This window comes from Helianthus annuus, chromosome 4, assembly GCF_002127325.2.
Source record: "Helianthus annuus cultivar XRQ/B chromosome 4, HanXRQr2.0-SUNRISE, whole genome shotgun sequence".
In the NCBI taxonomy this organism is placed as follows: domain Eukaryota; kingdom Viridiplantae; phylum Streptophyta; class Magnoliopsida; order Asterales; family Asteraceae; genus Helianthus; species Helianthus annuus.
Genome location: NC_035436.2, coordinates 28,738,581 through 28,754,164, shown reverse-complemented (window position 1 = coordinate 28,754,164; position 15,584 = coordinate 28,738,581). Strand labels below are relative to the sequence as shown.

General features: G+C 44.0%; 1 protein-coding gene across 1 annotated transcript; it reads right to left on the bottom strand.

The window, feature by feature from the left end:
* Window positions 1–11,462: 11,462 nt before the first annotated feature.
* LOC110936064 (40S ribosomal protein S26-1) lies at window positions 11,463–14,971 on the bottom strand. The gene is made up of 5 exons (XM_022178412.2): window positions 14,823–14,971; window positions 14,627–14,719; window positions 13,548–13,632; window positions 13,333–13,466; window positions 11,463–11,689 (listed from the first exon to the last, which is right to left on the bottom strand). Exons 1-5 carry the CDS (start codon window positions 14,823–14,825, stop codon window positions 11,627–11,629), a joined length of 378 nt encoding a protein of 125 aa, XP_022034104.1. The 5' UTR covers window positions 14,826–14,971; the 3' UTR covers window positions 11,463–11,626.
* Between the last annotated feature and the right edge of the window lie 613 nt (window positions 14,972–15,584).

Here is a 15,584-nt window from a genome sequence, read left to right as displayed (position 1 = left end):
GTCCGGTACACTCGGTTGAACCGCCCGATACACCTAATTAAGCCGTTTCTGAGTCAAATCCGGTACGGTATAAAAACCGGATTTTAAAACATCGGGTGGATTGGATAGTGATGAAACAATGGTTAACCGGGCAGGGTTAACACACTGGTCTCGTCAAGAAGGGTTAATCCCTTCCTCTCGAGGATCGCTGGCTAGATCGTCCGCTGGTTGATCTCCTGCACAAGGAAACAAACCGTGACTCGTAACAAGGAGGATGGGGTGGGGGTGTTCCTTGTTGCCACTATCCGGCGTAAGAATCAGTAATCTGCTTGGGAAGCAAAGTATGATAGTAGTAGTAGTGAGAGAGTTGTGAAGAGATACCTCAAACCTGGTTTGGGGTTGGTATTTATAGCCGAGGAGTGAAGGAGGAGGTGGACGGATAGACTGACGACATGCTTCACCTTTGCAGATGTGTCAGGCCTGTCAGTTATGGAGGTGAAGCCACGTCAGCCTGTCGCTTACGTAGACCTGACAGGCGGCTGTCATTGGTGCTACTTGCTCTGTGGTGTCAGTCCCACTTGCTGAGTGCACAGGATGCAGTGCAGGCCGCATCGCTGCTTGCGGGAACTCTAGATGTTCCCGCGTCTCATTCTTTGATCAAGAAATACGCGAGATGCGGTGCCAAGCCGCATCGTCGTCTGTGGTGACTGTTGCTGTTATCCAGCTCCCTTGTATTGATAGCAGTGTTCACTGGATGCGGTGCTAGGCCGCATCGCTGTGAGTACTTCCGTTTTCATACACCAGATGCGGTGCTATGCCGCATTACTATACCGTTCTCATATTCCAGGTAAGTCCTCCTCCATCATTGGGCAGATTGGATTCGACCACTGTGTTGGCGCGTTCCCGCACGGACACAGGTAAGTTGTTAGCTCGTGGGGGTTTTGATAAGGTTAATGGTCACTCGCGGTCGTGCTGACGCGAGATCTGGGACCATACCCCTTCAAGTCCCCCCAGTCTAGTGTTGCTGTCATATGCAAGTTGCATGTGGGAGGAGTACTGGACTATGGTGTCTAGAAGGTAGTTTGGAGTCTGGAGAAGATTCTAGGCCATGTAGATGGTCTTTGCTCTTCGTAAATCAAGCTGGAGATCCGGAAGAGTCATGTGACGCCTCTTCCATACCTATGAAAAAGTTTCATCTGATGCGAAATTCTCAGCCTAGGGTTTTGATATGGTAGCATGGGCTACGTGCTTCTGATCTCATCAGGGTTGGGTGCCACCTGTTGGTGTGTCGAACCAACCTTTGAGATGTTGCTGGAGGTGTCCACAAACTTCGAACCAACCTTTGAGATGGTGGTTGAAGATGTTTACAAACTTCGAACCAACCTCTAAGGTGGTGAATTTAAGAAGAGAGTGGTCTTCAGCAGTAATTGGACATGTAATGATGATCCCTTTTGTGGGGTGTTCATGTTCTTCCAATTAGCTCTCAAGTAACCGCACGTCCTTTGCGGTTACCTCGTTGCTTGGCATTGTTGGCCACGTTTGGCTGAACAATGTTGGATACTTGCGTCATTGTTGGCCGTGTTTGGTCGAACAATTTGAATCTGGATAATGGTCAAATAAACATGGTCTTAGGTATGGTTATGCCCACCATTGTTTATTCTATCCGTCTTACAAGTGGGTCAACAAAGTCATAAGCAGACTTGTTACCGCAGTTTGGCCGCTTGTTGTTCAACGAGACCTCTTTAGGTGAGTGGGAATCTCGTTCGCATCTGTTCTTTAGCCATTTTCCTTCACGCTCCAATGTCGAGGAGTTTTCCTTGAAGTAGCTTCGTTCACCTGTGCGATGACTTAGGTGTGGCTCTTCCGTAGCAACCATTTGCGGAGCTATGGGTGTGTTCGCAGCGACTTATGAGTGTCTGCGGTTTTGTAACCCAATACTCGCTTGAAACGAGTGTGTTGCTCGGATGTGGCTCTTGAAGGATTAGGAGTCAGGGTTGCTTATGTGCGTTCGCGTACATTCCCATCCTTCTTTTCTTTGAAGAAGCTGTTTACGCACCCTCTGTGGTTGTGAACCGGAAAGGAGGGATTTGAAGCTTGAAGAGAATGAAGGCAATGCGGTTTACCAGTTCCTGAGATGCGGTTCAGTCCAAAGAATAACGCTGGTTCTGAGCATCTGACACACCTGTACGGGCTCGTGTGTGTCATCTCCGCATATTCCACGTGTGCTCGTGGGTATGTGCGGACATGTTTATACCCCCCTTAACTATAGAAAGATAATTTTTGGCTATTTTGAGGGGTATGTAAAAAAACGACATGCGGTATGGGTTATGGTGCGGTATACCAGAGAAACCGCATGTCGCTTGTGTTTGGATAATGTTGTATCTTTTTGTTGCATACGTGGCTGAATGCACGTGTGAGTTGGTGGAAGTTGGTGAGATTTCCTGGCATGTGTTGAAATGAAAGGACATTTGCACTGCCCGAGGTCATAAATGCACTGTAGCAGGAGTGTAAACGTCTCTTATGTCAGGCGCGTGTGCGGCCACGCGCGCGTGGTAAACGTCAGCGGAACTGTCGCTGAACACGTGGCACCGCATAATTCGCTCTTTTTGGACGTGATGATTCGGTTTCCATGTCGCATTTATTGCGATGAGTATATAAGGGGAAACCGTTCGTGGTTTCCCCTCACTTGTTCAAAATTTCAAAATTTCCCGGCGAGAAAAAAGATTCCTCCGTCTTCTCCAATAAGGTTTTCTGAAATTCCGGTGAGATTGTTTGAATTTTAGTACTCATTTTCTTTTCTTCTACATCTCTATGGCTGAACCATTAAATTCACACAATGTGGAGGGTGAAAACCCTGAACAACAGCCGCTGGCGGCGGCTGATGAAGATGAAGATGATGATGGTGGTGCAATCGGTGGTGGTCTACCGGTACTGAAGTGGTCAAAGGGTCACTTTAATACCCTGATGACCAGTATACAAATGGCCGTGTAGTGGGCTGCAACCTACCCACAAGAGGGTGACACTGGTGCCGATGCTCCGGCGGGATTTATCACTGTGTGGGCTGAGTTTTTTAACGATGGCAACCTCCGACTGCCTGTGACAGTGTTTGTTGCCGAGGTGTTAGAATATTATCACCTTCACATTTCCCAACTGAGTCCATTTGGGATGTTCCGGATTAAGAACTTCGAGTACACTTTCCGTGCTCTTGGTTTGGACGTTACCGTTGAGAATTTCCGATGGTTCTACCAGTTAACGGTAAATACCGGATTCTTTTCCTTTAATCAAGGACATGGGAGCCTGAAGTTGATGACACCTCCCAAGGGTCTGACCCAGTGGAAGAGGAAATTTTTCTACGTTAAGGCCTGTGCGATGCATGCCAACATGACCTTTCGGAACGTGAATGTGGGTGTTATCGCGGAAGATATTCCTGTTGCTACCACAAACACTATGGATTGGTTCTCTAGGCTGAGACCTATTGAACTTAAGAAACTAGGCAACAATGAACTTTGGGTGTTGCGGATGATGCTAACCAGGCCTGATAGAAGGGCAAGGCCTGTTGTGCTGGAAAAGAGTGGTGGTAAGCATTATCACCCTTGTGCGGTTTCCTTGCTTCCTTTACTTGTTTACTGATTTTGCAAGTATTTTTATCAGAGAAAGCTCCTTTGTGGAGGATGTTTGAGCCAGATTTTGAGGGCAAGGTTGAGTTGCTTTCGTGTGGGGAACGCGAAGGTTTTAACTTGGAAATTGTTGGCAATTTCCGCGTTCCCACACGTGATATGCTGAATGCGCCCCTGCCGCAAGGCAAAGGTATAGTCTAAAACTTCCTTGTTATTAAAGTTCACCCCTTTGATTTGTTTGCTTGATTTTTCGAACACAGGTAATCTTGGGGACTTAGGGAAGTTTGAAGTGAAAACTGTCCCTAAGAAACATGTGGAGAGGAAACAGGTGAAGAAACCTGCGCAGGGTCGCGGTAAGGGAAAGCCTGAGGGTTCTGTTTCCCCTCCTTTGGTGTCGCAAGCAGCAGGTATCTCTCGTTCTTGTTACCGCAGATATACCGATTACGTGGTAGTATCTGACACCCTTGAGGGTTTGGGTGTTACAGGTGGTGGTGCGGCTGCAGGTGGGACCTCTGCGGGTTCACAACCTGCTGTTGAGAAGAAGAGAAAACCGGAGGAGAAAACTGCTGGTGCTGGTGAAGTAAAGCGTCGGAAAATACAGACTAAAAGGTCAACTGGCGCGATGCAAAAGAAACCTGCGGTTACTTCTGGTAAGTGATTTATAACTTTTACAAGTGTTTGTATGTACAACTTGTTTTCTGATAGTTAATGCTTTTTTGTTTTGCAGAAACGCAACAAAGGGACTTCTCCTCTTTGTTTGAGATGCCTTCTTCTCCCCCGCATGACACAGCTGCGGATGTGGGGGTGACTAAAGAATTCACCGATCCTTCTGCCAAGGTGGTACCTGATCCTTCAGTGCAGGCAGAGGAGACTGTGGGGAAAGCTGCGTCCCATATTTTTGGTACTGTTGATTCCTCCAACAAACTGATCTCTCCAAATGATGCTGATGATTTAGACTTGAGGTTTTCTGATGCTGGAAAACAAAAATCTGGTGCTGAACAGCAGAAGTTTCCTGCTGCTGAGAAGGTTTCTGGTTCCGCTTCTGGTGGTGCGGGTTACGAAGAGCCTCCGATTCAGCCTGGAGAGTCTGAACTAGAGTATTACTACCGCACCTATACACCGGATCGGAGTATGAGCTATCACCGACCCCCCTGGACTGTTATGCAGGGGGATGATATCTCAAATAATGCTTCCTTTTACAAGGAGATTTTGGGTGGCGTAGGCACCCCTTTTGAAGTTAACCGAGCTCGCGCCATGCCGCGTGAGCTTCGAATCAACCAACTCTCTTCTATGTTTGTGGGTAGTTCCATTATGGTGAATGCCATTATGGAGGACTACCAAGCGTTGGGTCGCAGGGAGGAGGAGTCGGTCCGCCTGCGTGCTGAGGCGGAAGAGTTGGTGAGAGCTGCTCGTGCGGGTGCGGAGTAGCTTGAAAAAGATAAGGCTGCTTTTGAGAAGCATAAGCAGACCGAGGAGTGGGTTGCAACCGCTGAGCTGAAACAAGTTCGTACTCTTGCCAAGTTACTTTCTGATGAACGCAAGAGTTGGAACGAAAAACTTTCTGATGAGCGCAAGAGCTGGAAAGTATCTTAGGCCAAACAGAATGAAACGTTGTTTCGTGTTATTCAGGAGTTGACTAATGCGAAGGCAGCGAATGCTGCTTTGGGCAAGGAGAAGGCTGCGGCCGAAGCAGTTGCTGTTAAGGCCCGGGAGGCAGAGGCCCGGTTAGCAAAGGCACTTGAAGAGGCCAAAGAGGCGGGGGCCCGTGCTGCAAAGGTTCTTGAAGAGGCCAATGAGAGGGAGTGTCGCGTTTCTAAGGGTCTTGAAGAAGCGAATGATGATCGCGGCCACTTGAACCAGATTGTTGGGAGCCTTCAGGTATGAGTTGCCTTTTCTGTTTGAACTTTCCTTCTGCCTTCCGAGTATGTTTAATAATTTTTGTACAAACTGTGTTTCTTGTTTCCGAAAGGCTGAGGTGCAGACTCGCGAGGCCAAGCTTGCAGAGGTTACTGCCCGCGCGACTGTAGCTGAAAAGCGGGCTAGCGAGGCTGCTGAGGCTAAAGATAGCCTTACCTCTTCGTTTAACCAGCTTGAGACTGACCGTGAGTGGATGCGGTCTCACGGTATTGCACATGTAAGTATTTGGTGCCTTTGCATTTATTTGGGTTAGCACGTGATAATCTTATTGCTCCTTTGTCTCAGATTGTTAAGGCTATCCTGAATGCGCCTGAGACTGTAACTGGTATAGACATGATTAAGCAGCGTGCTCGGGATGCTGGCTTTAAAGCTGGTTACAATCGATGCATCAGCCATATAAACATCCTGGCTAAAGGCGAGTATACCGATGAACAGTCCGGGTTCCGTGATGTGAATATTGAAGCGCTTCTTGAGGCGGCTTGTGCATCATTTTACGACACATCTATCTCTGCGCTTGAGAAGCTTGACGAGTGCCTGGATGCGCCTAACTATGTAGACCGTTTGCGAATGTTGTATGCTAATGCTGATGACTCGGATGAGGAAGAGGTTGCTGGTGACGCCAAAGGTGGCGCGGGTACCAGCGGTACAAAATAGGACTATGTTGGCCTGCGTGCCCTTTTTTGTTTTCCTCATGTAAATGCTAGAACTTTATGTAAATCCTTTATACACCGCGTGGGTGTAGGAATTTTTTTAATATAAAGTTTAATTGTTTTTGCTCAATTTGTACAAGTGTTCTCACTCCTTGCATGTTTGAACGTGTGTATGTAAGACTCTACCCGTTGTAAACGGGGTTGAGTATACTCTATACTTTTGTCGTATGAGTATTAGTCAATTCCATTGTTTGTCCTGTTAGGGTTTAGGAATTGTGTAAGTTTTGTAAAAACCCGTGTATGTATCCGGCCGGATAGACACTTAATGTTTTGCCTTTGCTGGCCTATTACAATATTTGTGTGTGGTTATCACTTTGTGTGGGTATCGCGAATAACGATTTTGCCAATCTGTTTTTGCGGATACCGCAAAGTGGAAAACACATTTGTAATAGTAGTAACAAACAATATTGCATTAAATCGCTCGTTTATTTATTTGTAAATGGCCTGCGGCCCGATAGGTTACATGGAAATGTAAAGAACATGGCTTACATGTAGCAGCGTCGAAGCTGTTGTGCATTCCATGTGCATGCGATAATTTCGCATTCTAACGTTTGTAGTTTATACGCGCCTTTGCCCAAGACCTCTTTGATGAGGTAGGGTCCTTCCCACTTGGGGGCAAGTTTTCCTGGGCGTTCAGCGTTAGATGCTTCGTTATCGCGAAGGACGTAGTCTCCTGGGTTAAAGGTACAAACCCGCACGCGTGAATTGTAGTATTTTTCAAGCTTGGTTTTGTACTTGGCATCGTTGATGGCAGCGTTTTCGCGCCTTTCTTCTAGGAGGTCCAAGTCAAGCCTGCGTGCTTCATTGTTGGCTATTTTGTTGATAGCCAACGTTCGAGGTGAAGGAAGACCTACTTCCGCGGGGATTACCGCTTCTGAGCCATAGACCAGGCTGAAGGGTGTCTCCCCGTTGCTCGTTTTTGGGCTTGTTCGGTGAGCCCATAAAATGCTTGGGAGTTCATCGACCCAGCCACGCCTGGCTGTTCCCAACCTTGCTTTGATGCCTTCGACTAGACTTTTATTGATACTCTCGACTTGGCCATTCCCTTGCGGGTGTGCCACGGAGGAGAATATGTGTTCAATATGTAGTTCTTCTAGCTATTTTTGAAATTCGTCAGCAGCAAAGTTGGTGTCGTTATCGGTAACGATGCACATTGGTAGACCGAAACGGTAGATGATGTGTTCCCAAATGAATTTCCTCATTATCATAGCAGTGGTTGAGGCGAGTGGTTTTGCCTATACCCATTTTGTGAAGTAATCGACAGCTACTATGATAAATTTGACCGCACCTGGTGCGTCTGGGAAAGGTCCGCCCACGTCAATCGCCCATTTTTGAAAGGGCCATGCGGTGGTGACCGGGATCAAGTTGTTCTTGGGGCGCAAAGTCTTGGGAGCATGTCGCTGACAATTAATACACTTGCGCAATTCTTTAACGGCATCCAGGTGCATGCCAGGCCAGTAATACCCAGCATTCATGATTTTAGCCACTACCATGCGTGGCCCTGCGTGTATGCCACACATTCCCTTGTGTATCTCTCTGATGAGGTATGTGGCATCTTGGGGGTCGACGCAGCGTAGGAGTGGGCCCAGGTATGACTTACGGTATAGGATGCCGTCTCCCATTTGATAATGGCACGCTTTGTATTGTAACTTACGTGCCTCTGACTTGCTTTCGGGAGTCACACCTGATTGCAAGTATGCAATGATTGGTGTCATCCAGGATGTTGTACCATACTGGATGACATTGACTTGGCGCAGGGGTACTGAGGGATTCTGCAGAATTTCAATGCGTATCTCCTTTGCCAGGTGCTGGAAGCTGGTGGATGCAAGTTTTGACAGTGCATCCGCGGATTTGTTTTCATTTCTGTTGATATGACGGATATTGAAGGAAGTGAATTTTGATTTTAGTTGCAGAGCTTGCTCGAGGTAGAGGATCATGATATCCCCTTTTACGGCATAATCATCGCGCACCTGCCCTGCGACTAACAAAGAGTCGACGTGTGCTTCCAGATGTTGTACGCCAAGCTTGACTGCCAGACGTAGCCCTGCTAATAGAGCCTCATACTCTGCCTCGTTATTTGTGCTTTTGAAATCGAGGCGGATTGCATAGGTAAGCTCTTGGCCATCGAGGCTGACGAGTCGCAGACCTGCGCCTGCACCTTCCTCGTTGGAGGCACCATCGGTAAAAAGTGCCCAAGTTTCCGAGGGGGATGGTGTTGGTGTAGAGTTTTGTTCTTCTTCACATTCTTGGATACGATTTGCCGGTACCTCGGCAACGAAATCAGCTAGGACTTGGCCTTTAATCGCGGGGCGCGGTTTGTAGTTCAGTGTGTGCGCGCCCAGCTCGATTGCCCATTTTGCTAATCTCCCAGAGATGTCGGGTTTGGATAGGATCGGGCCGATCCTGTAGTTGGTTAACATTGTGATGACATGGTTTGCGAAGTAGCGTCGTAGCCGTCTTGACGCGTGTACTAGTGCTAGTACCAACTTTTCCATTATTGAATATCTTGTCTCTGGGCCGTTGAGCATCTTGCTGATGTAGTAGATGGGTGTTTGAACTCCCTCTCGCTCCACTATTAGTACCGCCCCTACCGCACTGTCTGCGGCGGATAGGTATAATATAAGTGGTTCACCTTTACGTGGTGCGGTTAGAGTTGAGAGTTGTATCAAACACTCTTTCATTTCCCGGAAAGCGTTTTCGGCCTCTGCGGTCCATTGGAATTGTTCTTTCTTTAGACAGTTCCGCAGGGGTGAGTGGGAGGAACATAGTGCCGTCATCCCAGTCTGCTGCTTGTAGCATGAGATTCCCCGCAATATGTATGGTCGTCTGGGTCGGTACGGCCATATCCTTCGTGATGCCGGTTTTGAATGCCGGAGCCGTGGTGGGCTGTGGATTGCCGCCTGTTATCGCCTTGAGGGCCCAGGCGGCTTTGTACTGGGCCTCTGGCGCGAGACTCATATGAGGAGTCGTCCTCATCAATTGTGCGGACCTCACAGTAAGAGGATCCGCGGTCCTCACGCCTGCTTCGGGAGGCTGGGCGTGAAGGAACCCTGCCGTCGTATTGTAAAATACGACCCGCAGGGTATGTGGTGCCGGGGTAGGCCCGCTTGTACTTGTGCTTCCGCACAAGCTCGGTTGTATGTTGCGGCCAGCAAGGCTGCCTGCTGGTCATACCAGGCATGAGGATTCATGTCTGGAGGGATCACAGATGCGTACTGTGGTAGAACGTGTCCAAACGTAAGGGATGCGCCCCCTTGCGTTGATGTGCCAATGTGGCCAGGATTTTGGGCTGGAGGAGCAGTCCCCACAGGCCCTGGGTTGGTGGGGTTTAAGCTATCCCCTGTATTGTTGTTTAGACGATCTGACATGATCTTTTGAGAGGGAGAGGGATGGTAAAAAAATGCTAAGAGTAGCGGTGGGCGCCAATGATGAAACAATGGTTAACCGGGCAGGGTTAACACACTGGTCTCGTCAAGAAGGGTTAATCTCTTCCTCTCGAGGATCGCTGGCTAGATCGTCCGCTGGTTGATCTCCTGCATAAGGAAACAAACCGTGACTCGTAACAAGGAGGATGGGGTGGGGGTGCTGTTGCTGTTATCCAGCTCCCTTGTATTGATAGAAGTGTTCACTGGATGCGGTGCTAGGCCGCATCGCTGTGAGTACTTCCATTTTCATACACCAGATGCGATGCCATGCCGCATTACTATATCGTTCTCATATTCCAGGTAAGTCCTCCTCCATCATTGGGCAGATTGGATTCGACCACTGTGTTCGCGCGTTCCCGCACGGACACAGGTAAGTTGTTAGCTCGTGGGGGTTTTGATAAGGGTAATGGTCACTCGCGGTCGTGCTGACGCGAGATCTGGGACCATACCCCTTCAGATAGGGTCGGGTGAAAGTTCTATACATAACATTAAATATTGCGAGAATATGCAGAAAAACTTAATCTTCTATTTTTCAATCCTAAAAACCTAAAAAGTAAATCAAAATATTACAAATGTAAGATTTATAGTTTCTCACACTAAAGTTTAAAACAAAAAATGGATAATTTTCAGATTTTATATAGCCTACACATATGTAAGTTATGTGTAGATTAAATTACCTACATGTATGTAAGTTGTATGTAGGTAAAAATATATGAGTTTTTTTTTTCTATATATATAATACACATATGAATGTAAGAAACATAAAATTTTAAAAGTATGAACTTTAAATCCCAAAATTTATTCTTTTTGTTCTCGCAATAATTAGTGTTGTGTAATGACTCTCGTCCTAGGGTCGGATATGGAACGGGTACTAAGGAACCGGTTTTTATACCCGGTTTTTCAGGTGCACCTCTATATACGGACAATGCTTGTATTTTGTTTGTACATTTAACGAACAAAAGTATGAATGTGAAATTTTAAACTAATGGATTTTAGTTGTCATGTGCATTTGTTGATAAAATGTATTTGTATACATTTGTTTATGTTATAAACGAGCGTAGATGAACTAACATTAACCAATAATAAAAAGAACGTGTTTTTGTCTATTCCTCCAATTCATCAGTCGACTATCCAAAGCTTGGTTCTAAAGTTTGATTTGGGTGATGGATTTGATGTATGATAGGCTGGTTAGTATTGTTAAAGATAAAGAGCAAGTTTAAACAATACATTAACGAATTATAAATGTACGAGTGTAAATGAACAAAGCTAAATAAACAGACACAAATGAGCAAAAATAAACGAATGTTCACAAATGCAAAATGAACGATCATGGCATGCATTCATTGTTGTTCGTTTATTTAAATGAACAAAACCTTTGTTTATTTTCTCGATTCATAGAAACAAACTTTCTATCAAACGATATACTATTGTTTGTTTATAAGGCCGGAGGGTATGGAGGGCGCCACCGTGCCACCTCACCACCGATGGGACAATCCAAAAACTAGACTTTTACCCAAAAAAACTTGAAAACCTGGTGTCACCTAATAACTTTCTTGTTCAACACAGTATTATTTGATGTGATTAATGGGTTCATGTAATCAAAGATTCAAAACCTGGTGTCACCTAATAACATTCTTGTTCAAATCAGTCGAGTTGAGTATGGTGAGATTTAGCCGTTTAGAAAAAAAAGACATGATTCAGTGTTAAAATATCAGTGTTGGTCATATCATACCAAGCTTAATTACTTCTTGAAAATTGAAAAGGCTGCCTTCTTTATAGTTAAAATATCAAAGAACTCAAGCATCAACACAAGCAACCCATCAAACAAACTCGAGTTCATGGCACTTAAGCTTGAAATTCATTTCCGACTTGAAACCAACAACATAATCTCAACAAAACCTAAAGAGTCATTCATAAAAGCATACTAGAATGAGAACTCAAAAAATTACTTGGGGTGCATTGATCAAAACAATTATCCTCAAGTACGAGCGGCAGGAGGACCAGCTGGACGTGGTGCTTGACCTGGCTTGGGAGCATCATCCTGAAAGAAACAAACAAACAATATAAGCAAATGAACATGTAACAACTATGGTTTAACACAACATATACGCGGTCTGTCAATGTTGATATTTAAGGAACAACCAGAGCATACAACCTGAAACACCAAAAAACCTGTTCTAAACTAGAACCGTCAGTGTCAACCATAGTTATTAAAGGCGCTAGGCGCACTCAAGGCGCATGGGCCTCGCTTGGGGCCTAGGCGCACAGCGCAAAAAAAAGCGAGCGCCTGAGAAAATAAGCGCATATGAAATAAAATTAAAATATATTATGTATTAGAAAAAGTAAAACTATTTTATATAACACCTTATATCATCTATTTAATACCAAAAGTTCTAAAATATTAGTGTAGAAAAGTAGTTTTCCTTGGATGAAAGTAGAAATCTGGCTAAAAACTTGTCGGAATTTAGAGAATTTGGCCGGCAACTCTCCGGAATCTAGAAATCGCGCTGGAATGTGCGCCTGAACCATCACCTGATAAATTAATGCGCCATTTCTTCTACTTAAAGCGCAACTGCCTGGCCTCGCCTGAAAAATGGGCCTAGGCGCAAGAGACGATTGCTTTTAACAACTATGGTGTCAACTAGCCGAGCAGCTGGTGACATACAAAACTGGCTCGTTAAAAACTCGAATTGATCCAAGGTTAAACATGCTCGGGACAAAGCTCAAGCTTTTTTAAAGACCCATTTAATAAACAAGCCAAAGCTTCACATTTTTGCTCAAGCTAGCGCACGAGCCTAAGCAAACTTTCTATGTATATAATCTGGGGTAAAGTTCTTGTACAAATAATCTTAACATACTAAACATACAAATTGAAGGAAAACTCAAAAAGACAAGGTGGCATTTTTGTAATTATCAATAACTATCAAAGTTACTCTACAAATACCTCTAAAAAAACCTAACCACTCCCCCCACCCCCAAAAAAACCTAAACCCCCCACCCCCCACCCCCAAAAACCTAAAAAAAACCTACCCCCCCCCCCCCAAAAAACCTAAAAAAAAAACCTAACCCCCCCCCCACCCAAGCTAAAATGCTAAAAACTAAACCCCCCAAAAAACCTAAAAAAAAACCTAACCCCCCCCCCCACCCCCAAAACCTAAAAAAAACCTAACATTTTTTATTAAAAAATCGCTACTTTTAGTAGCAGCAAAAAAAAAAAAAAAAAAATTTGCTAACGAAATGTAGCGATTTTTTAATAAAAAATGTTAAAAAAAAATTGTGTTTTTTTAGGTATTTTTGGTTGTAACTTTGATAGTTAGTGGTAATTACAAAAATGCCACCTTGTCTTTTTGGGTTTTCCTTCAATTTGTATGTTTAGTATGTTAAGATTATTTGTATTTGATCTTTTGCCATATAATCTGTATTCAATTTATCAAATATACATATTTATATAATAACTATTGTATATAAAATTATAAGAAAAAGTAAAAAAAAAAAACTAAATATTATATGATATATATAAAGTATAAGTAAAAATATGTAATATTTATATTTATATAAAAATATATGAAAACAAAATAAATAAACTACGAACAATAACTAAGTTGAGCCCAAACCAAGCTCGAGCTTGAAAAACTACACAAAATTTACATTCCATCAGCATAAAACTATATTTAAGAGACATACCCTTGGGCGACTGAACCGCTTTGGAGGCTCACGGTTCCTCCTTTCAGTGCGTGATCGGACACGAACCACCTTGGAGTGAATAGCACAGGAAACACAATGCTGGATCTTCAAATACAATTTGGGAAGAGTGTACTCTACAACATTGTAACAGAAAATTGTTATCAAAAAGATCAATCAGAACAAACATTTTTCCAAACTAATGTCGAAAATCTTACGGTCAAATGCACAAGCTTCTTGAACATCCCTAACAGCGGCTTGCTCCACTATGTTCCTCACAAGAAATCTCTTAATAGCCTTGTCCTGTTACCCACAATTACAAATGATTCAATAAAACTTAACTTTTGATTTAACAAGTCGTTCAGTTTCAGTTCCAGTTAAACAATTTGAGCTTGATAATATTTTACCGGTAAATAACTGCCCAGACTAATAAATTTGAACATAGATTATTTTAATTAATGGTTTACCGATTATTACACGCTTGAATCTAAAACTTTTGAGCTACGTTAATTTTATTTTCCAATAAATTACTTCAAAAAATTTTAGTTTGTTTCTCTTCAGGTTTCTCTCAACACACAACTTCTTGAACACAATAGGTTAAAGATTACTAAAAAACTCTTTAGTTTGGTTCTGGTCGGTTAGGCAGAAACAAAAATTTTGGTTTTTGAAAACCGACTTCAGTTTCACTATTTAAACTTGTTATAATTGAACCTATGCAGTTAATATCGGTGGTATGTAGGTGATATATCGGTTCTTGGTCCCATGTAAAATATCTATGTCAAATTTCGGTCGGAATATCAGTACCGATATCATCAGCGATATTGACCGATATAACTGATATATCACTGAATTGTTATTGTTAAATTGGTGTATATATAAATTCTGCATGATATTAAAGTTACTGATATCCCACTAATATCTCACCGAAATAACCTATATCTCAAATATTGGTCTTTGACCGATATCCGATATATATACCGCATTAACCGCTTATTGAACCGAATAATTGCCCAAATTCGGTTCAGTTCGCAATATGGTTGAAAAAAAACCAAAACCAAAACCAAAACCCAAATCGAAATCGAAAAATTAGTTTTCGGAAAACATTGAACCCAACCATTGAATTTTTACCCGGTTTAATTATTTTGTTTTGGTTTGATGACAATTCAGTTAATTGGCATTTTAAAAAGATGATCAACAGAAACATATATTAAAAAAAACGTAATGTACGTGAAATCAAAAGCTTTCTAATCAATACAATTGAACAGAAACTGAAAATGAAATAAGGAAAAGGGTTTACCTTAGGGCAACATTTGCCGCAGTTGGAGCAGCGAATGAATTTGACATGGCCGCGACCATGCTTGTTTCTTCCACCATTCCTTCGCTTGAAAGTCTGCACATATTGAATTCGATTTTTAGAACATTTATTTTACCGGAATGCTGTATGTTTTGTATGAGATTTAGCCGGAGAAGGAAACAGGGGAAAGAAAACAAACCATTGTAGTTGATGAAAAAATTCCGGCGCTGTTGTGGTTGGAACAGCAAGTTAGGGTTTTATATGACCTAATTTGGTTATTGGGCCCAATATTCGACGTTTCAAAGCCTTTATTGGACTTCTCCTTACATCATTCTCATGTTCAGCCCAATCTGGGCCATGAGCTTCCTTCCGGGCCTAAGCTTTATGTCATTCTAAGTTTTGTTAGATCAACTTTCGTTGAAGATTCTAAGGGTGTGTTTGGTATGGCGTAATCGAATAGACGACGGAATAGAATAGACGAGGGAATGGAATAAACGAGAAAATGGAATGAATCTTTACCATTCCATGTCTTGTTTGGTTACCATGTGAAAATGAAATGAATTATTACTTTGTGTTGTTTGGTAGGAAAGAACAGACAAAGAAGTAAAATCAGTGGTGAGTGACGCTAGTCGATGGTGTGGGTCGGTGGTGATAGGTGGCATTCGGAGGTGGTGACGGTGGGTGGCGACAGCGGTGGGAGGTGGCTAGGCAAGGGTAGGTGGCTGGGGCGGAGGTAGTAGCGGCGACGACAACGGTGGTAGGTGACGTCGGCGATGGTGGTTGGTGGTTGAGGTGGTGGCGGGGTAACGGCGGGGGCGGATGTGTCGGCGGTGGGTGACAGCAGGGGGCAGATGTGGGTGGTGGCAGGTGACAGCAGGGGCGGAGATGGGTGACGGTTGGGGTGGAGGTGGGTGGTGGTGGCGGTGAAAGTGGGTGACGACGACGGTGGATGACGACGATA

Excerpts from the sequence above, each read along its gene's own strand:
- LOC110936064 (XM_022178412.2), bottom strand. Across the intron at positions 13,633-14,626 it reads GCGGCAAATGTTGCCCTAAG|GACAAGGCTATTAAGAGATT; the intron begins GTAAACCCTTTT and ends TGTGGGTAACAG. Across the intron at positions 11,690-13,332 it reads AGCGGTTCAGTCGCCCAAGG|GATGATGCTCCCAAGCCAGG; the intron begins GTATGTCTCTTA and ends TGTTTCTTTCAG.